Genomic DNA, 23390 nt, shown 5'->3' with positions numbered 1-23390 from the left:
TGTGTCTCAGCACTGCTCCGCTCTTTACTGTAAAGAGTCAGCTGGCAGCAAGTAAGAAACTGTACCCTTTGTAAAAAATCAAGTCTGACCTCCTGGGATTGATTATTTCGACTTCACAGACTGTAAGGACCTCAGACCCTGAGAAATAGTTTATTAACAGCCTCTCCCTGCTCCTGGCATGCTTTCACGTTGGAGAAATATAACAAGACTATTGCATCAGACCGTGCACAATCACCAGAGCATTCACTGTGAATAAAAGTAAGGTCTGGCAAGCTGCACAAAAGTCACTTGCTTCAGTTTAATTGTGAATGCAGCAGAACTGATGCATGTGTGCTTGTATTGTTGCCATTAATCCTAAGAGTAGAATCAGAATGGCAATGCAGCTGGCAAGTGTTTGCCCAACTTGGCTAGTGAAATAATGTAATGACCACATTTATTAGAGACTGAGTTAAAGATGGAGAAATTACATGAGATTACACCAAAATGTTTGCTTGTTTTTTGCTGAATAATCATCCATCAAGCCTTCTCCTCCTCCTTGCAGAATAGCGACTAACAATGTAGAGTCTTACGCTTGCTTATTCACAAACATACCCAGATCCTTCTCACACGTATGTACATTTCTACTTACATAATGCAGTATTGCAAACTGCTGAGTAAAGACTCAAGCCTCAAGGTGCAGGCTAATCAGTATGTCACGAAATGATGAATTATTCTCTGGTTCAGCTGTACACAGCAACACCCCCGACCGTAACCCCGTAGCCCTGCAAACACGCACACACTGCACGCAATTACAGCATTACCAGAACGGTGATGGAACGCTGTGTCAATTTGGACCTGCCGTTTGTTATTACCGGCTCAGAGGACAGAGCATCTCAGCACCGACATTCATCTAACAATGTTCTTATGTTCTGTGTGACCTTGATTGGATTTTTAAATAAAAAGAATTTGTGTCAGCAACTGACCAGGACCCTTTTTTGTTCCTTTTTGTTGCCTGTTTTTATTTATTTATTTACTTTTTTATTTAGAGTGGTAATAAAGTGCTAATGAGCATGTTGGCTCGATTTGTTGGTACATAAGTGACAGGACTCTTATGTACCAACAAATTATGCTTGTAGGTGATGCAGACAAAAACACCAGTAAAATCAAGCCAAGATAATAGAGCCAGACATAATAATCACCTGCAATTAACTGGACCGTCTTCATAGCTATTCTTATGGTGACGGCAGTTTCAGTCAGTTTGGACACTTGTACTATTGTGTAGTACTTTACAGCTTACTTCTGCATACATTTTCACAGGGCCGTGTGAAATCAAAGGTGAAGGGGTAAAGCTGAACGTGTCGTGTCAGGCACCTACTTAAAATGACATTTGACGCAGTGTGCGATTGTCGCTCCAGCAACTGCATCCTGGATGTTTACATGTTGTGCATCTGACCTAACTTAATACTAAATTCTTGTACAGAGAAAACCTCAAGTCAATATACACTAAACCGTCCCACAACATGCTGATGTGTGATTTTTTTTTTTACCTACAGTGGCTGAAATAAATCTACGACTTTTAGCTAGCTACAGCTAACTAGCATCGCTGGTGTTGGTGAACTCTCTTTCTAGCAGCTAAAAATTGCTTTATTGGCCCTTCCTTTCCCTGTAATGGGGATAAAAGGAAGCAAGAATTGAGTGCTTCTCAGTTAACTTTTTAACTGAAAGCACAGCATTGAGTTACACTTAGTGACACGCTTGTACACATAGAATAGTGGGTGTTAGTATGGTAGTACATAATCAAAAACACATCATGTTGTTCATTACTTTGTTGATAATCATTTATCTCATGGATGGTTTGAAGAATGATCGACAAAGGTCCTGGTTTCCATATTCTCCCTGTGTCAGTGTGTGTTTTCACTGGGTACTCTGATTTCCTCCCACAGTCCAAAGAGATGCTTGGGTTTAAGTTTATCTGTGGTTCTAAATTGCCTATAGGTGTGAGTGGTTGTCTATTCAGTTAAATTCACCTCAATTTATTTTATATAGTGGCAAATCACAACAACACTCAAGGCAAATTGAAAGGTAAAGACCCTACAATAATACAGAGAAAACACCAACAATCAGGCAATCCCCTTTGAGCAAGCTTTTGGCACTGAGAAGGAAAAACTCCCTTTTAACAGGAAGAAACCTCTGATAGAACCGGGCTCAGGGATGGATGGCATCTACTGCCACCAGTTGGGCTGAGGGGAGGAAGAGGGGAGAAAAGACACTATGCGTTAGTTCTGCAAAGAGATTGGCAACCTGTGTGGGGTATACCCGTCCTCTCCTCCTGTGACAGGTGGGATAGGCTTCAGCAACCCTGAATTGGAAAAGGGGAAGAAAATGGATGCACAGTCATATGGATGAAGCCAATTGAAGCACCACCAGTTGGTTTACATTTCGATATCTCTACAGATACTGCATTAATTGTCTTTAGATGCTGTTCAGACTAGAGCAGAATTTTTATGTCCTGCTGTCCATTTCCACTGCTTTAGCTTGTGAACCCTTTCGTTAAACATAACTAACACATTTTAGACCAATGTGCTAAGTTAAAAAGATGAACATGCTGATAGCATAAACATAGTCAGAGCTTAATGAGCTCATTGTGGCACCGTTTTTGTTTCAGATTTCTTTGATTGGGTGTTAAGGATCAACCAAGCTTTGCTGTCTAAGTGTTATGATTGTGCTCAGCTAATGTTAATAAGCAGAGAGATGTTATGTCTAAAGCCTGCTGCGTAAAAATCTTTGGAACCCACAGCTGGTGAATTTTTATCATATAAAATTATGAATGACCTTTCTGTTGCTGTTTGGTGGTATTTATTTATGATCAAGCTGTTCTGACATGCCTGTCATTGATAATCACATCATCTCGGCATAAAGCTGGCCATACAGTAGGAGAATGACAAGCTAACTGTGTCAGTCTTTATGGCTTTATTCTCTGTACACATACTTATGATATTGTTTAAGGCATACAGCCTGTGAGGGATTTTTATCACTGTAAAATACCAAAAAGCTGTTCTTCATTTTCTTAAGTGCATTGTGTTCATTTTTCATTCAAACGCGTTGTTTTTCGGACATCGTAGATGGTTTAGTGCATCTTTATTATGGCATTGTTTTCTTTAAGTCACATATCCATCATCAAAGTTGAGTCAGCAGAAGTGTTTAGCATCCTTTTTGTTATGATGGCATTTACAGTCTTTTCAGTAAATTCAGTTGGCTGTGTCCATTGTGGAAATAAATCTAATAATTACTCCAGCAGGCAAACTTTTAAAAGATTGGAAACAATTCCAGTCAAAGGTAAAGCGTTTTGTAGCACTTTAATCTCTCATCCACTCAGCAGTAAATTTAAAGCACAACAGTCAAATGGTCTAATTTTCCTTTAGCTATTTTCTATGCTTTAGAGCAACCACCTGTGCTGCGTTACGGGTCCTCCTGGTGTCTTTTGAGGCAAGAAAGGCCTGGCAGTGGATCTTAGTGGAACAATCAGCAAAGCAAGGGCAAGTATCACACAAGCAATCAATGTTGATGAAAACATCACTGGTAATAAGTGGTGATAAAAGTAAGCTGCATGCTTCTGAGGCAAGGATGTATGTGCTGCGAGATAGGTGATGGCAGCATGAAAAAGCTCCCCACGGACGAGTGAGCAGGAGGCACAATATATACTTAAAGATGCACTTAATTAAATGACCTGTACATACAGCGCAGCGATGTAGGACACAACCTCCAAAGCATATTGTCTTGTGAATACACTGTGAGGTTTTTAAGGATTTGGTGTTGCATTTTTGGGGGTTAATTTAAGCTTGAGCCTTGCTTCTTTCAACCATCTCTAGACCTTTGAAGTTGCACGTGCTTTCCCCTTTTTTTTTAATCAAGGCTGCACAACAAGCGTGCTCATTCAGCGTGTTTCTGGCTTTAATTAGTCTGCAAAATGAATAATCATGCTGCCACATGATTCCAGCAATAGTATTGTCCATAATTAAACCAAGGACATCAGTTCTTATTCATAATGCATGTTTCTTGTTTCTTGTTATGGTTGATTGTGAATTCCGTGGGGTTTATAGTCCCCATTAATTTCACTGAGGATTTATTTTTTTGTTGTTTGGGGGTGGAAGCTGGGGGAGGGGGTCTGCATGTTCGGGAGCAACTGATGTTTCTTGTATTTGTTTTTTACCGTCTAACCAAACCTACAGAAGTTTAACTCCTCGACTAACTGAACAGCAGGCCTTTTTGGAAGAATTTAGTGGTGTGCACTATTGTAAAAAGAACTGGGACACTGGGAAATATAAAGTGCTGAATTGTACCTCTTGCAAACCAATCTCATATCACGAGAGATTCCTCTGTTATATTGAAACCATTTGCTGAGCAAGGACAAGTCTGAATTTGCACTGAGTCTGATGAAATATACATCATCAGCTGTAAAGCTACAGGAAAATGTTAATGTAGTCCGAGCACATGAAATAATACTTTTCTATATTTGAATAAAAAGGAAGAAAAAAAATCACTTAGCTCATTTGGAGCTTATTGGCTGGTGTTGCAGACCATAAATCATCCCAGCTGGCTACTTCCTTTTCATCACAATAGTGGTGGCAGAGTAAAAGCCTCACTGTCAGAGAAATAATGGAGGAAGTAAGTAAAACGTTAATCAACTATTGGGGCCATTTTGTTCCCCTTCAAGTGATCACATCACGTCTTTTGGCTGAGCTGCAGTCTATGGAGAAAATTGGATGTGAGTTCAAAAGTTTGTTTTGGCATCTCAGACTGTTGATGTGAATTACACTGTAAACATTGTCTGGGGTAAAATCCATTGATGCGCTTTTCTGAGTGACTGGTAGCGTCAGTGTCAGCAGCTGGAATAAGGATGACTCACTCTGAAGTTAGTCATAAAGACCATCTCCTCTCCGGGTATCCTTTTTTCTTGGCGTGAAAGCTCTAATCTTTGGAGCTGAAGTATGATAAACCTCCCTTTTCCTCCCTTGTCCCATCTTATAATCTTTAAAATGATTGGAGAAGAAAGGGCAAAGTTCCTTTTCTTCCACTGCTGTAGCATCGGTTTCTTAGAGACAGACTATTATTGAAGCACTTCCACATGACAAATGATTGCAATTAAAAACATAGACTGCTCTTTCCCCCAGATTCCAATAAATGGTGATGGTGTGTCATTATGGCCGGCGTGAGAGTCCGCTCTCGCTCATAAAGAACCTTGGCATCTGGTTCCCAGACCACCAGTCAGTGCAGTCACTCACACTCAGGTCAGAACAGGAAAGGACAGCTTTTTATGGTGCTGGCCATACTCAGCATGAAAAATTAGTTCCTACATGTCTTCGGTATCCGCTTGTTTAAACTAATTAAAACTACTATTATTGCATTAGGCAACATAGAAGCTGTAGTAAATTGTACTAATGGTGGAAAGCATTGGATAATGTGTTCCTGGTGCCAGTAAAGAGCCACTGTAATTGGAGATATTTTGCCTTCTGTCTTGTAATAGCTAACCTGCTGTAAAGGGAATAGTCAAGGCTTCTGTTCACACGGATCCGTTCCCAGTCTCCTTGGATTGGCTCGTTTGGATGTTCTTTTCATTACTGGCAGCATGACGCAGAATTTTTAATATGTCTCTGGATAAATAAATTCATATCTCAGCAAAAAGAGTTTGTACCGCTCCATGTGGTCTAAGAAATTTGCTCGACTGACCTTGCCCTCCAACTCCTTCCTATTACTACAGCGATTACACTGCCATTTTTCCTGCCTGCCATAAGAAACTGTTTTATTAAATAACAGATATGACATATCGCTTTGGCTGACTCTGGTCTCAGAGCTTATTTGTATTTGTGGCCGCCAAATGGAAACAAATGGCAGATCTGTATCCACCTCCCTCTTTGCCCCTCTGATTTATCTGCTATAGCATGAGGGCTTCTCAATGCACTAAAGGGACTGTGTTTCAATTACTTTTCTCTCACTGACTTGCATCTGCAGATCTTACACATGAAAAAAAATGTATTGTAATCAGCAGATGTCCACTGCTGGCAGCTCTGGTGTTCAGAGTGCTTCAGGTAGAGACAAAGCCTGTCTGCTGGCGGATCTGGAGATGATGGATTCATTGGTGCTTTTGCTCTGCTTTCAACCTCTTTGCTATTAAGTTTTATTACTTGGCATATTTCTACAGTTCAGTATGTATTTCCCCAAACAGCTGTGTTCCGTGTTGAATATAGATGGTGTCACTTTCATCTGAGTAGATACCACATTTGAATGCCCTCCAGCACGCACCGAAATTGACTTCACAGTTACTGGTGTGTTCCATTCTTTAGTGTCGTTTTGTCTTGTCATGAGATCATGTCAGCCTTTACCACCATGTCAGTGATATTTAAGAACAGGAGCTCAGAGATTCCCAGATTATACAGAAGGAAACGTTGCAACAGCCTGAAAAGCTAAGACTTTCTGAATCCCTCTACTCCCACATCATCGCTAATGCAGAACTTTATTTTGAGTGGCAACACCTACCATTTAGGAAAAGACTGCAGGGAGTCCTGCACGCCTCAAGCGACAGGGCTACGATGTCCCAGTTGGTATGGGACACAATGAATGCAGTCACCATAAACTAGCCATTATGCTACGTTCCATTTGTTAACTTCTAAGTTACCCCCCCCCAAATTGAATTCCTGGCTTGGAAAGCTGGACATGTCCTGCAATCTTCAACTTTACAATCCAAGATGATGGCAGTGCATGTAAAGAGTAGTAAAACATTCAATCTGTACTATTACTTTATGTATTTATAACTTGGTAAATAAGCAATTCTTGGAGGATCAGGCACTGTCCATGAATGGGTTGCAACTATGCATTGAATTCAATTCAATTTTATTTATAAAGCGCCTAATCACAACAACAGTCGCCTCAAGGTGCTTTATATTGTAAGGTAGACCCTACAATAGTACATACAGCGAAAACCCCAGCAATCATATGACCCCTATGAGCAAGCACTTTGGTGACAGTGGGAAGGAAAAACTCCCTTTTAACAGGAAGAAACTCTGGCAAAACCAGGCTCAGGGAGGGGCGGCCATCTGCTGTGACCGGGCTGAATTACTAGTGATGGATCAATGAATCGACCTTGTTAGAAGCAAAAGAAATCCAGTTTTTCCTTGTGCTTCCAACTTTACTACTGTAGCATGGTCAACTGTCTTGATGCAGTGACATCACCCCCACCTGCCTTTACCTAAGTTGGATGCCAGATTTCTGAGGTTCTGCTTCATTGGGTGGCTGCGGGTCACGAGGTAAAGCAGGTTGTGTATCAATTGGAAGGTTGGTGGTTTAACCCCTACATCTTCTAGTCTGCTTGTTGCATCTTTGGACAATGTACTGAAACTCAAGTTGCCCCCAGTGCATCAACTGGAGTGTGAGTGTGCACGTGAATGTTAGGGAAAGTGCCAAAAAGCACAGAATAAATTGCTGTATGACTGTGTGAATGGGTGAATGATGCTTGTAGCACAATGTGCTCTGAGTGTTCAGCTAAAGCACAAAAGCACCATATAAGCACGGCTCCCATTTACTGTGTGTTCTGCTTGTAGCTTGAAAACAGGAAACTGTTTCCCCTTATCTGTATAATCTGGCTGCGCTCGACATGTTAACATACTGTAATGCAAGCATTACACTAATGCATGCTCATTATATTTAGCATCTGTGCCAGAGGTATCATCTGGAAACAGATGTTTTAGTGTTGACAGAAGCATATCTTGAGCAATAAATCAACATAGCCACACAACACTTAGCGCAATTCAGTATTCTGCTGGGAGACAGCTTGTGACATCAGAGTTGATGTAACTTCAGGTCAGTTTCACATCACATTGGCCTTTTTTTAGGACTCGTGCCAATCATGCAAGCACAGGCTGCCAGACACTGCTCATCTGCTGCCCTCGTCCCTTGTCTCTGGGTGTAATTTCAGTTAATTGCTAGCTGCCAAGTGTCTGCCACATTTGTCCCCCAAAAACAGCATGCAGCCTTGGGACTTAAACACTGGTAGTGTTACAGCCAAATAACACTGAGCTTAAAAGAAGCATCCTAGCCCCTGGCTCTGGCTGAGTAGATTAGATTTATATGACCGAAAAGGCTTTGCCTCTGAATTTCATCAATTGACTGTATGACCTTCTGTAAATGTTCCATATACAGACTATTACTAATACCAAGGTGACCTTTAGAAAGATGAGAGAATTTAAATTGAAAATCGAGGTATTGACAAACCAGCATGGCAATTACCAGTCACTAGCATCGACTTAAATACCATCCAATCAAACAATCCTTTTTTACAGCCTCTTGTCATTTGGCCTCTGTTTGGTTCATTCGATGATATGAAGCATGTTTAAGGAAAAGCAAATAGCTGTGCTGCATCTAAGATCCAGTCAAATTAAGCTGGCACTGACCCTGCAGATGCCATGAAATTGCTGTGTGTTTTGTTGTAGTGTAAAACTTGGCTGATAAGAGGTAGCGCCGCTCGGACTCTACTCCGACTTTGATCTGTCTCGAGGCCACCAGGAGACAGATTAAGGTGTTAAGAGATTAACACCTGGGGAACCACTGACTTTAAAACCTGGCTTGAGGACAGTAAACACTTCAAAATATCCAATACCATCCATCTCTTAATAAATTATGTCTGGCATGTTGTCATTTGTTGTCTTTGTAAAGAGCTTATTATTTTTTTATAAACCCCAGAAAACCTATAAAGCAGAAGTTGTTGAAAAGGCAATATATTTTTGTTGACAGACTATCCAATATCGTTGGAATCACTGGCACTTCAGTGAACCAATGCCTCACTAAATCTCTAGCTTAGTAAAACAATCCAATTTTGTGCAGAGCGATTAATTACTTCTTTTAAACCAGTTTGATTCTCGACCAGATACACATCAGGATGCAGATAGAAGCGACAGCAGCACTGGTGTCCTCCACATACAATCACTCACACAGGTGACTTGGAGGATCCCAGAAAATCACTGCTGATCATATTGTGCCTAAAAAAATGATCGAATCAAATCATGCTGGAAGCCAACAAACTTAAAATTCACTCATTTTATTTTCTCTTGGATATGAACTATTTAATATCTGAGTCAGTAGTGCGTTTGACAACCATTGCAGTCATCCATACCTTGCTGTTATGTTAGCATATTTTGACCCTAAAAGGCCGACAGAGGAAACAGCACAGCCTTGTGATTAACTTGATACCCTCGGTTTCCTGTGTTGCATTGCCAGGATTCAGAACCTGCTATATTAGGAGTTAGCATGGGTTAAGATAAGATCAGATTTGAGTTTGGTTCAAGTGTGTTAGTGTAATAAGTGTCATCTGGAGCTTATCGATGACCAGTCTCAGTGGTTACTGTGGTGAATGTGAGGAAATCAGATTTATTCAGGCAGGTTTTGATAGCAAGTGACGCTTTGAAAAGAGCTATTTACATCACTTATTTACTGTCTCTGTTATGATCTTTGTTATTTAATTGCCTCAGAAAAGCTGCAATAACTCATAAGAGTTTATTTAAAAATCTCTTTATTTATTTCTGTTAAAGTGAAGTGTTCTGCACTGAAGCCAATCTGATAAGAAGGGTTTTTTTTTTTTGGTTTTTTTTTACATCTGTTTATTATAGATTTAGCATGATGACATGAGGCTGTTATGGAAACTGATACTAAAAACACCACTTAATGATTAATTTTTGATCCAGCCCTACATGTGGTGTATTTGCGGTATCTTTTGTAGCTACTTTAAATGAAGTTTCGGTCCTTCTATTAATTTATTTTAACCTCTGAGACCCCGTGTCTCAGACCTGTTGCATCTCGTGCATCCCAAAAAAGAGCTCAGGTCTCATGAGGTTAAGGATGTGCTGCACATGCATCTAAAGTCACGTTTCCACTACAGAAAACTTTCCCTAGGGATTAAAAAAAACCTTTGAGGGAGCTCTGTACTTTTCTGCCACAGTGTGTAAAATATGTTTCGGGACAATGATTTTATAGTCCAAAACCAAATGGTGAAGTAGAGGGGGAGTTATTACTTTCTTTTAAAATTTAAGGACTGTGGTCAGTCATCACACCATCGGTCTCATTTCCCAGCACTGACTTTGAAATAAATGAAAATCACCAGCTTTCAAAATCAGAATCAACAGCTCTTTCTGTCCGTCCGTTTATATGGCATCAGCAATGTAGAACCAGTTCTTGTATAGCGTGGCTCAAAAATAGGGCAGAAAAACAATCCTTTTCATGAATATAAATTTAAGGATGTGTAAACATTGATGTATTAAAGAATTTGAGATTTTGTCATGATCAGCCTTGGGTTTCTGTATGTAGCTTTCCCCCTTTTTCAATTTACATGCTTAATGTTAGCCTAAGCTAGCAGCAGCATGGGTATAATGCTGAATAGCAACATTTTAGGTTGCTAATATGGCAAACTAATTGTCCAAATTCAAGGGCTGCATCCCTGAATTTGGCTGCAGGTAAAAACATGATACTTAAATGATACTTAAACCTAAAATATTTCTGAACATAGCAATGCCATTGTGCGCATGTTAGCTAACTGACGTTAGCATTTAGCTTTAGCGCATCTGTGTGAGTAACCAAAACCTGCTATTGTCTAGCTCTAAAAACATAAGAGGCTACATTTTAAATGTGAAGCTCCGTTATTTAGGTTTTATTCAATGTCCACACCTGGATTTTCACTTTCTGTGCCTAAATGCAGTCTTTTTTTGTTCTAAGTTGGCCATCATTTGTAACCAAAACTCTCCAGTCCAGTCACGGTCATCTTCAGACCACCTACTGAAGCAGTGCAAGTGCACATCGTCATTTCTAATGCCTGTAAAACCCTATCTAACTGTTGGTGTTAGAAGATAAGTTGTGCTCCCTTGGAGTCATGGCCTATTTTTGTGAGCTCTGCCTTCTTGGCGCCACTGTGCTAAAGCAGCTGGAGCTAAAGTATATAAGACCTCATCTTAGATATACACACACACACACACACAATAGAAGGTCTTTAAAAATGACACGTTGCTGGTTCACTCAGTGTTTGACTGTCACCGTATAAAAAGCAGCTTGTAACAAATAAGTAAATGACAGATGGAGAGGAAGCAAAATCCAGGCTTTGATGTAGCCTATCAGTGGCTGAAATTAAAAACGATCTTGGACAATTTCACACAGATTAAATGTAGACTTCCCCCACTAAAGACCAATTTAATCATTTTAATTTGAACCCCACACCGAGTAAGGGCTTTTGCACTTACTGTATTAAATTCATCTGTACCATGTGTTCCCCGAGGCCATCATTTGCCTGTGTGCAGCTTCAGACTGTACGTACCCCCTCTTACCACAACAAAGAAGCAGAAAGCTCAACAGCACTGACCCAAGAGTTATTGATAGTAAGCAGTTGTGTGTGTGTCAAATATTTGTTAGTCCCTCTCTTCTGGTTTATAGACCCGATTGATTTAGTAAAGTTTTATCCTCCAGCTTGACCTTATAGCTCTGGAATAAATGAGTCCTGATGTAATAAACATTAAGGGACTGTAGCAGCGGGGCTGTGATTGATCAGTCCAAACTGGGAGGGAGGGAAATATCCTCACATTCGTTCTTCAGGATTTAAGTGTTTTTGCAGGGCATTGACAAAGAAGATACTGTGTGGTAGACCATTTTATGGCCATAGTCTGCAAAGCGTGTTACACTATGGTCTGTGGTAATTACATTTTGCTGAGACATCAGTCTCATTCTCTTGTATCGCTGCAGGCCAAAATAGTGAAGGAAGCTTTGCTGCTCAGAGGTGGCTGTGAATTACGTTGTTGGCGAGCTGTACAGTCAGCCAGAGCCTACTATTATAGCTGCTGTCACTCAAGAAGCTGCTAAGGTCATTTTTTTTCTTTCAAGGAAGGCAAAAGTATGGCATGACGGTATGAGTTGGCACGTATTAACTAAACCAGTGAAGTAAATGTTTAGACTTGCATGATATACTTAATTCTTCAGGACAACAACAGCGGTTTTATTGCCTTTAATGAACTGGACACAAGCGGTGCAATACCGGCAAAGGTGCGACCTTTGACCTTTATCAAAGGGGCAGGAGGACACAGCTTGAGCTGTTCTTCACAGAATCACACACAGTCGAGCGTCGAATCCTTTTTGTCAATAAAATAAAAGGGCAACTGTTAATCAGACAGCCGTGACTGTTTGCTCTTTTCTTGCCTGATTAAGCACTCTGTCACTCAAGCTCTACTCCGTTCCACTTTAGAGATCAGCTTTTATTGCCTTCTTGCTAAGTCATCCTATCGCTTCAGTACAGTTGAGATTCGTTGTAATGTTTGCGCTGCCTCCTAAAGTCGGTTCAGCTGCTAAAGAATCTACTAAAGGCATCTCTCTATGATGTCCTTGAGCTCCAAGGTAGAAAAAGGTGCCTCTCTGGAGCACAGTAATGCCTCCAGATGAAGCCAGCTTGCTGTCAAGACCAATATATCTTGATAACAAAAGCAACATCTGTCTAGTTCAACCTCAGTGAGGGGGCACTCAGACGTCTCCTCTCCACTCAGGTAGGAAGGTGTGTGTGTCACCGAGGTAACGAGAACAGATGAGAGCTTCATCCTCTAAATCTCAAAGTTATTGTGTTATCAGAGGAGGCAATATGAAGCGGCCTTCAACAGAAAGAGATTGTTCACAGCAAACAAGTTTGTTGTGCACAATAATGTTGGTCATTATGAGGCCAGACCTAAGAGCTTTTAACCATCTGCTCTGCGGTTTGCCTGTGGTCCATTAACACAGTGTGCACTGTTTATGCTTTATACACCGTGAGGCTGAAAAGGCAGAGACACATTAAATATTGACTCTGCCAGGGCTTCTTTCCAGCTCCTGGGAATAAGTATTTGGCAAAATTAGGAGTAAAAATTCACGCTTAAGGCTAAGCTTGGTTGAGCTTCTTCCTCCTCCAATTCAGCCACTTTTGCTTATACATGAATTCATACAAATAAAGCAAGTATGATACATCGTTAGTGTAAGTCTGCAACATCTGATCCAAACAGTAGATGATCCAAAAGAATAATATTAACATTAATTATCATTAATTCAACAACCTTTTCAAGGATCATTTCTCTCTTTCCTCTACCGCCAGTTTGCTTCTACACTTCATGACGGTCTAGGCTGCAGATTTATGACACTATTTCCACTCCCTCTGTACAATGATGTAATTGTTACTACTACATCCCTTTATAGCCCAGGTTTATAGAGACCTCTTGCAACTCTCATCAGCCATCTTAACTAGTTAGTTATAAACATGCCATGAGCTACATCTCTATTACTATTTTCTCCTGCGAGCGCTGCCTTGTGCTTGGTGCACAATTGACAAATGGTTCACAGCACTCGTCTTAACACCCACTGCTGCCGTCAAACCTTGAACTAAAGTTTTCACAATAGCCTGGAGAGCGAGGGCAAATGGGCTCGTGGAGTTTTTTGGCAACACTGTGGACTTATTACTTAATGGCTTTCATATTCACGCGTTGGTTTTGCATACAACACAAGATTTCTTTTTTGGTGTGTAGCGGGGTCATCAATTCCTACCTTGAATGCACCACTTTGTTAAATTAAAGAGGAGACATCACATTTGTCAAGAAACCAGCTTGATTATGTGCGAGAAGAGATGACACCCGATGAGATATTAACTTACATCGTGACCCGAGGTCATAAGCCTGTATATCACATTCAGAGCCCGTCTTTTACACTGATGGAGAACAATGTGCTTGGAGATTGATTAATTATGTAACCAAGCGAACTAGTCCTATCTCAAACTTCTGCAGTCCTGTACCTGTAGTTCATAGCTTCACCAACCCGCATCAAAACTGCAGAAAATACACCAAAATGGCATTGAAAGCAACTTTCACAGACACCTAAACACTGTTAAGATCTGTTCTCTTGGAAAGTGAAAAGCCATCTTCTCAGGTCATTACAAAGATGCTACTTTAAGTATAAATTTGGTTAAAAAGGTTAAAAAGACACCATTCCTCTTCACCACCTCTGCAAACCCCAAAACTGGCAATTTCAAGGTGACGGAACTAAACACTGTTGGCACAAGTAGGAATTACAGGTTTTGACAGATCTTTTAGGCCTTTCTCTAATCAACATAAAATTGCTCAGTGGGTAAATTTAAAGGGCCTGAACACTCTTTGCAATAAACCTCAGCCTAAAGGACAACTCTTTCTGTTTTACTTTTCAACTAAATCTAGATATAAGAGCACATCTGTTTAAAAGCCAAGGACTAGCTGAGTAGACAAAGCACAGAATCCAAAGACAGTTCGTAGATGGTCTTGGGAGTAGCTTTGTACTGTTTCAGCTAAACAGAAGAAGAAGTTCCTCGTTGGTCTTGTTTTTATCTGTTAGGAGCACTGTCCATGAAGTAAATTCAGAGATAACTTCAGCAGTGCTAGTAAATAAAAATGTCTGTTGATCTGCCAGTTGGTTCAGACTAAGATGTTTCTCGGCTGGATTAAGAGAAGTGTAGTGTAGCTCAGGGGTGTCAAACATTAGGCCTAGGGACCAAATCGGCCTGGTAAAGACTTTGGGAAATTTGAAGGTTTGCATAAATGCTGGACTTTTAACTACGTTTTCATAAATTTTACAGCTTTTCTTACTGATAAAGACCTCCTCCATGGTCATTCATAATGCACCAAAGTAATTAAGTAATAGATAAACAGATAAATGCAAGAAAATGTCCTTTTTTCTACTGTCTACTGTAGAAATTTAAGGTTTTTACAACATATCCACAGTAAAAACAAACAAAAACAGCTAAAGCAAAGCAAACGTCTGACATATTTTTTGTCATACTTTCCTTATATTAAGAGCTCTTGGTATAAAAGTGCAGTTAAAGTCCTCACAGTAACAGGAAGGAGAGTGTTGCTGGGCCTTCTAATCTGAAAATTAAGTGGGTTGTAGGTGGCACATGATGTAAAATAAGTTTTTCGTCCTTGGTGCAAATGGTTCAACCTGTTGTTGGGGATGAGTTTCCCATTTGAAGGGAGATATTGCCATGACAACTTCTCCTCAGAATGAGCAGAACAATGTTGAAAAATTCCTTTCTTTTCATCCATCTTTCTTTTTTTGACCTATACTGAGCATTTTGAATAGCTAAAAACTACTCATCAGTGTGCTATGCATTGTGTTAAAAGCTAATTAGTAACAGCCAAAATGACACAAGCCGAGCTCCTTTTGAGGCTGCTTGCTGCAGAGCAAAAACACTGTGTTGTTGTCCTGAAGACAGCTAGCTTCATGTCCAAACTTAGACCCTCACCTCTTGCATGTCCAGCGTCCTACAGCGTTCTGAGGCTCTTGGTTGCCTGGGTAACCCACAAGACCTAATGCTGTATTTCCCAGGTTACCCTCAGATTGTCCACAAGCGCGGGGTGAGAGCTCGACTCATGAGGCTCTTTCCATGCTCCACGGCCAAAAAGCCATCCTCCACTAATCAAAGCAAGTGGCTCTTCCAAGGCTTTCTCTCCCTCTCTCTCCCTTCACTCTGTCTCTGTCTCTCTGATGATTTTGTTGCTGTTGTCTAAGATGTTCTTTTGTTTCTGTGTCTTTTCTCAGCCAGTACAGGCTTTAGTCACACATGATTGACGGAGCTGCATTTTAGCTGCAACGTGAAATCTTTTCCTTTCGTCTGGTGAACGTTTTGTTTTTGCCTTTTCTGAAGGGAATAAAAATGATTTTCTGCTGTGCACAGTCAAAACTGTCATCTTTCACTGAAACAAAACACTCGCATGCTGAAGATTAGTTTCGTCGTAATTACACGGTGACGCAGAAAAGAATATGTGATGCTAAACAGGTCAGATAAACAAAAATTTGTTAATTACACCGCTGCAATGCTATAGTTTCTGGACTAATATGATGATGAGAATGAGATCAAATAGCCATTTTTATTTCCTTTATATCAGATGACATCCCCCAACGGATGTGGAGCATTTGTTCCATAGCAACAGGTTAATTATGGTCCGTTTAAAGATTTGGCCTTTTGACTGTGGGCCGTAATAAGCCTCTTCGAGCTAATGAGGCACTTAGTGTGTCACACTTCAGGTATATGAGAGACCCTGCACAAGTCAAACGCTGTGCTGTGAGGACAGTGCAGTCGGTGACAGTGCCCAGACAGCATCTGCTATCATTAAAGGCCCATTAAAACATTTCACAAGGTTCGGCTACCCTCTTTCATGAAGAGGCTCTCTGCCACGAGGGCTTGTTGTGTTCTGGGGTCTCAAAAAAACTCTAATTACCTCTGCTGTCATGTTTGTTGTAGAGAAGAAAAGAGCATTCAGATTTTTTGTTTGGTTTTGTGAAGGGCCCGATAAAGGAATGTGGCGTGTGAGGCAAAGAAAGGACTTCAGAACTGATCCGCTTGAATGGATTTTCCCATGAGCCAATAACATTTTGTAGTAAAATGTTGAGTTCTGGCATTGTGAGTGGAGCTTTTTGTTGTTTTTTGTTTTTGTTTTATTTGATTATGTATTTGCTGAAAATGTAGCAAGATAGCTAATATTCTAGTGTCAAAAATACAAATTTGCAAGGACTCGTTTCATGTCTGACCTTGTTCTTTCTCCTCTCCAGACAGCGTCGAAGATGAGCTGGAACTATCGGCAGTCCGCCATCGCCCAGAAGGCCTGGAGCAACTCGAAGCCCAGACGCGGTTCTCACGAAAGGAGCTACAGATTCTTTACCGCGGCTTCAAGAATGTAAGTGATGAGGCCACCATACATAATGTACACCTTGGAATGCTTTGTTCTCTCTTGGACATCTCCTTTCCTTCACATCAAAAACATTGTTTTCCTTTTGATTTTATTTCATGTATTCTTTTACAACCTGCTGTAGTGAGCAAGGATGTTTCCACCCAAGTCTCCTCAAGCAGCTCCACCTGCATTAAATGTTAAACTGTCCAATAGTGCTTACCACAGAAAATGTAAACTTCTGTACATGGTTCACTGTGTCAGAGATAATGAGGTCATGCCTCAACCCCCCCCCCCCCCCCCCCCACACACACACACACACACACACACACACACACACACACACCTTACTTCTTTGTCATCTCTGGTGTGAGGCATAATAAGATGACCCAGAATTAACCCAACCCAGATTATCTGGCAATGAAAGAGGATAGTGAGAGTCCTGTGATGGTGTTCCCGTGAGGCTTCAGTTTCCCGTTGCCTGCACTGTGCTCTAGCCAAGTCCCTGCTAATCTTTCCCATTAGTCCATTTCCACTGGAGATGGTGTAAGAGGTAAGAAGTGTTCCGATCAGGGCTTTAATTTGTGCTTCACGCTGCCTCACAGCGACAGTATTGCTTGCGTTTAAAGACATTCTCTATTTTGCCACTGGAAGGGATGAAGTGATGAATCCAAATAACTCAGGTGGCCCCTTCAGCTTTCCTTGAGCACCATGAAAAAGGCATGCATATTAATTTGCCCCTGTGGATGATTTAACAGGAATATATGCAGAATTTGTTAGCAAGGGACATAATTTCCATTTGGTACTGGAAGTGTTCTGGTTTTAGTTTTTTGTCAGCTCATAATCTGAGTACCATATAATGCCACCTTTAAGCAGGTCTTGGTTGGATGGAGGTAAGCAGACAGTGTGGACAGCAAAACAAAGATTGCAACTGCTAAACTGCAGTCATGAAACCATTCTGACAACAATTCAACAAGAAGTCTTAGCCCAGAAATGATCAAACTAGCTGATGGCTTTCCAAACAGGTCACTTCCTGTTAAAAGGGAGTTATTCCTTCCCACAGTCACCAAGTGCTTGCTTGAAAGGGATTATCTGTTATCTTCTTTCTGTTATTGCAGGGTCTTTAACTTACACTAGAAAGTACCTAAAGGCAACTCTTGTGATTGTGATTGAGCACTATATAAATGGAGATCATTTATCCCCTTCGCCCTTTTTATTTTATTTACTTCTTCTTAGTACATGGGGATCTGCCCGGCCTTCCACAACGCGCAGTATCATTTCCTAATTCTCCATCTGCCTTTTTAAAATCTAAACTTGAATTTTAAATTCAAATTCTTTGATTTTTGATAAAAAACAAAAAATGAAATTCACATGATCCTCACTGTGTTTAGCTTGTTTGCTATTTAGAATAGTAAAATGTTGGCATGTTAGCATTTACCTCTGTACATCAAAGAGCCCCAATACAGCCTCACTGAGCCACTAGCATGGTTATAATGTTTTTAGTCTATTTATTCATTTATGTATTGGAATAGAAGGTCATCATCTCCGTTTACTTAGTTGCTCCTGTCTACTGTGGAGTTAGATGTGGTTGAACTAGGACCCCAAACTGGACAAAGAGAAAGAGTAATGATGCTTAAATTACAGCTATTAAATAGCTTTTGTCCATCACTAAATCTAGAGTGTGGCTCATTTTTTAACTTCTGGGGTCAAACAGCTCATCTTGTCTTGCCCTATCCCAGTGACATTGGCAGAATGAAGGAAAGCTTTTAAGGCGAGCCAGACTAATAGAAGCTGGCATGATTCCCATGATGAGAAGTTTGGCCCTTTGTCCTTGGTATCCAGGGTTTTGAAGCAAATCAAACTTCTCCAATGCAGGTGGCAGGATGAGGTCATCTGTCTTGACAAGAGACTTTACAAGTTATTCACTTGTAGCACAAGTGGTGCTTTGTTTTAGATATAGCGCTTTGTCGAGCAGGTCTCGTCTACCAAATGAAACCTCTGGTCCTGGGCCTTGATCTCGAGGCAGAATTTGAGCAAGGGGTCACCTTAAAGGTTTGAGAGAATTTATTATTTAAAAAAAAACCTTGACCTCAGACTATAGAAAATAACACAATATTGTCCTCACGTCTGACTGAATCTTCTGAGCTTTCACAGTTCACAGTCCAGGGCACTGACTTGGGCATTAGATTAAGATCTCATACTTTCGATTCCATCAGTCACGATGCCTCTGTTCGTAGGTATATTTCATTCCCCGCACTGCTTATTGCCGCCTCGCTTCACGGGTCTCCAAAAGGAATTTCATGCCTGGCCAGTTTTGCATTTGATTGAATTGCATGTGTGATTTTATTATCATGGATGAGCTAATTTTACAAGCATATCAAATGAATACAAATAAACTTTCTGATCTCTCAGTCCGTCTAATGAGAATGGCATTGAACAATGTGCAAAATCAAAACAAAAAAAAACGAGGACAAAGGGAAACAGTGACTACGTTGGTGATCATCCTGGAACATGTAACCCGTGTTTTGCTAGTTGCTTTTTTCTTTTTCTTGAAGTCTTGATCTAGAAGTGCATGAGCAAATATTTATGTATTGAGTGCTAGCAGGAAAAATAAGCTAATTAATTTTATTGATATGTATGTAAATGTAAACATTTAGATATTTGTTATATCTTTAATTTGGTGATATGTTCATCTGTTGTTGGGACACAGATGCATACTTTATGAAAATAGAATGAACTCTGGCTTAATGTTATATATGTATATAATATAAAATAAATGAGTTCTTGACTTTTAGCTCAGCAAGATCAAAGTTTTCCTTGATGGGACCTAAAGTCAAAGTGTAACTATTTCTCTGAACTTGAAATTGAATTGCAGGGGCGCTGCATTGCATGTGGTAATAAGATGACGCACAGGCTCCATTCCCAACTGAAAAATAGCCTCGCTCACCAATGTCATCATCAGGCTACAAAGAAACGCTGAAATACAATCAGTTGAATTCTGCCACGAGAGTGAGACTCGCTCCAACAGCTTTTACTGAGCTTTATTTTCCTGCAGCTTTTTAGGATGATTTGCAGTAGAGAGAATAGAAGAAGAAGCTGCTGTTTGAATATTATGGCCCCATTTCAGAGCAGATGTTATTAATGCAGACAGGCCTGCGCCTGTGCGTGTGATGCACAGACACACACAGGTGCAGCCATGCACATACTCTACAAGTGAAGTATAAGTCCTATTAAAAAAATCCCCCTGCTTACTATATTTATTTACAGAGCATTTACTTGCACAACTACAACAAGAGGTTGACTGTTGAGAGCTTGTTGTCTGCACGGTTGTAGAAGATAAACAAAGCACTAATTAACAGCTGCTCTTGTAAACAACAGAGAAATACTGTCAAATACAAAGATGCTGCAGTGCATTTTGTCTTTATGGTGGATATGCGTGAAGTCCCTGCAGGGACAGAATTTCTACATTCCTTAAGAAACTACAGATAAAAAATACACAGCGTTACATTATAATCTTGATCCAACCCTTACTTCTTTTTTAGTATGAAAATGGGAAATTAAATAATAATAAAATAATAACAATTTACTGAAATGTGTGCAAACATACCTAGAAAAAAAAGCATATAAGGCAAAAACAGACAACAACCCTGATGAGCGTTATTTGGTGTGACCACCTTTATTCGTCAAAATGGCCTGAACTCTCTGAGGAAGTTTCTTGTAATTTCTTTAGGCAGTCTTCAGGAATAGTTCTCCAGGCTTCTTGAAGGACATTCAAAGCTCTTCTTTGGATGTTTCTGCCTGTTGTTCTGTTCCCCGTCAGTGTGATCCCACACTGCTTCAATTGTGTTGAGGTCCAGGCTGGGGGGAGGCCAATCCATGACTGATTTTTAGTTTGAGTTTTATTGTGTGTTTTTCTATCCAGGCATGCTTCTATTTCATTGGCAGTGGGTTTGGGATCATTCAACAATCAGATCAGATGCTTTCCAGATGGTACTGCATGGTGGAATCCAATCCAACCATACTAATTCCATCAATTTTGACAAGATCTCCAACCCAAACTAATTTAAACAAAAATTTTAAATTTGGATTTATCCAAAGATCTGTTACTAGTGATTACCAGTCCAGTTCTTATATAATTTGGCATACCTCAGCCTTTTACCCTGTAAAAACTAACTTTTTTCCCCCCTGAAAAATCAATTTTTCTCTCGGTGTATGGTTTTTTCCTTTTTCCTAACAACATGACTTTTTGATACTTTTCATCTGCTGTAGATAATTTTTTTAATCAGATGAACAGATCACAGAAAACTTTTTCAGTTTCCTAAAATCACACCATGCTGATATATGCTTTAGCTAAAAGCTAAAAGCTAACGCACATATAGGTCAAAATCTTAGCTAGGTTATTTATTTTATGGCCATTTACTTGCAAAGTAGTAGACCATTCAACCTTAGCTCATAATTTCATTTACAACTGGGTCAGCAAATCTCGTCATGCCAAAGTAATACGTTAAGAGATTATAAAACCTGTTAGCACTGTTGTTATGAGCATGTTAGCATGCTAGTGATTTGTTGATTCAGCAGTTATGGCAGTAGTCAGACCTGGGTGTGGCTGGTAAATTGAACTCAGCTTTCCAAAAAATTGAGTCAGTCACAGTTAATTAATGAGTTAAGAAGGGGGGCAAAAACTTTGTCACATAGGGCCAGGTAGGTTTGGATAACTTTTTTCTCTAAATAAATGAAATCATCATTTAAAAACACACTCGATGTTTGTGTTGCATTTGTTTGATCATCTAAATCATGCAAGTGTGACAGATATGCAAAAAATAAGAGATCAGGAAGGGGCAAATAACTTTTCACAACACTGTGGCTTCACATTTCTAATTTGAACAACACTAATTGTTTTCTTTGCAGCTGCAGTCTTTTGTTTTACCAGGAATAAAGATCAATGCTTATAAATTAACAGCTTAAATATTTTTCCTCAATCCAGGCACTCTGACCGTTATAATTAGGTGTAATTTATTCCGACCATGATGGAGAGTAATTTTCCCCATTGTACATCATTATGATTCATACACACTAGTCCAAGCAACGACTTTCAGACTTCACAAATCAGGTTAGAGCCTGCCAAATGACAACGCAGAGACAGACTTGTGCACATTCTGTCTCGCTTAACATCTCCGAAACTTCTTTCTCGCCTCACCCTGCAAGATATTCAGCTGAGTCTGTGAGACCAAGAAGGAGGAGGCTGTCAGGGGACTTGTGCAGACAACCTTGCAGCATCCTCTTAACTTGAAACACAAGACGCCCGTTTGAAGCAAGACGATGAAGGTTTCATCTTTATTTTCTTCACTTCGCCGCATTGTTTCCCAAAGTGGCTGATGAGACGTGGTCACAGGAAGCAGGAAACCCAGCATGCCCTTTAATTCTAGTGAGGTTACTCGTACTCAGAGAGCCTTTTAACGGGTCTACTTTTGACTTTCGTGAAAGGGAATAGAATATGTTGATGTTGATGCAAGTTCACAAGCACAATGTAGCTTCAGAAGTCCTTCTATCATAGAGGTGTTCGCATTTGCATCCACACCGTGATTTTTTTGTTTTGTTTTGTTTTTTTATATTTGATTTCCAATAAAAGCCCTCACTGCTGTTGACTATTTTCTTCCATAAAATACAGAGAAACACGTGGCTCCTGCCCTGGAAATTGCCCATGTAGGGGGTAACTTTCCCTCTGTTACTAAAGTCAATATCCTGTCAGTGTGTGCCGCAGAATCGAACCTGTAAAACTGTTTGCCTCCATCACCACGCTGCTCCAAGCAAGGTCATCCGCTACTTTGTTTGAAAAGAGACACGCACAATTCTTGGGTATGTTATGTACGACTATTCAGTCTTTTCCAGTGAATGCTACCAGATAACCACAGGCATGGACGAGATAGCTGCTGAGGTTTCGATGGTTTCTGTTTTGAATACCAACGACAGTCACTGGTGGAATATGTTGTTTTTCTTTTAAAGGCATCTTCCCACTGCTAGCTGACTTTATTGTTCTCAGAGGTGCCCTGTTTTTAGTGAGACGTGACCGTGATTGGCACTATGTGAACTCAAGCTTAAGGCTAGGACTGTAAACATAGATGTCAGATAACCTGCGCATCTCCATTTTGTCTTGCAGGAATGTCCCAGCGGGGTCGTCAACGAAGACACTTTTAAAGACATCTACTCACAGTTCTTCCCGCAAGGAGGTCTGTGCCCGCTGCTTTGTTTTCCCAGCATGCTTTCCCTTTCCCAGGAGCTCCCGCCTTGATGCGTGTTTACAAAACATCACTAAGTCCGGAGTACGTTAGGTTTCCTCGCCTCCCATGAAAACACAGTGTCGGTGAGAGGCAGAGGGAGAGGAGAAGTTTGTATTCAGGCAGCCTTGAGTTTCTCTCTGTTGGCTCTCATCATTATGCAAAGATTCTACCCGAGGAGGAACAGAGGAAACATTAGGAAGCTTTGATATATCTGTTCAGAGAGAAGAAAGGCAGGGCAGTGAACATAATGGCACAGCACAGAGGAAACAATGATAAAACCCTTAGCTCTAAGCACACTGTTCTTCCCTCTCATCGCGAGCCTGTTTTCTTTGAAGTCGAAAAGAAAAAACAGTCTCCGCTTTGAACCCTTTTCTTGTTTGCAGTAGCCACCACTGCCAGCGAGCCG

At 40.5% G+C, this 23390-nt stretch overlaps 1 protein-coding gene across 4 annotated transcripts in view; it reads left to right on the top strand.

Moving 5' to 3' along the window:
• The window catches only part of kcnip4a (potassium voltage-gated channel interacting protein 4a), a 130529-nt gene that overhangs the window by 102564 nt on the left and 4575 nt on the right, over nt 1-23390 (top strand). For all 4 annotated transcript variants that reach the window (XM_063470086.1, XM_063470088.1, XM_063470089.1 and 1 more), the window contains 2 exons: nt 16591-16715; nt 22864-22933. In XM_063470086.1, coding sequence (XP_063326156.1) covers nt 16591-16715; nt 22864-22933 — 195 coding nt within the window. The remainder of the gene's footprint in view (nt 1-16590; nt 16716-22863; nt 22934-23390) is intronic.

This window comes from Pelmatolapia mariae, linkage group LG3_W (genome assembly GCF_036321145.2).
Source record: "Pelmatolapia mariae isolate MD_Pm_ZW linkage group LG3_W, Pm_UMD_F_2, whole genome shotgun sequence".
Classification (NCBI taxonomy): Eukaryota; Metazoa; Chordata; class Actinopteri; order Cichliformes; family Cichlidae; genus Pelmatolapia; species Pelmatolapia mariae.
The sequence above is the reverse complement of the archived record's forward strand: the minus strand, read 5'-3'. Positions and strand labels throughout refer to the sequence as shown.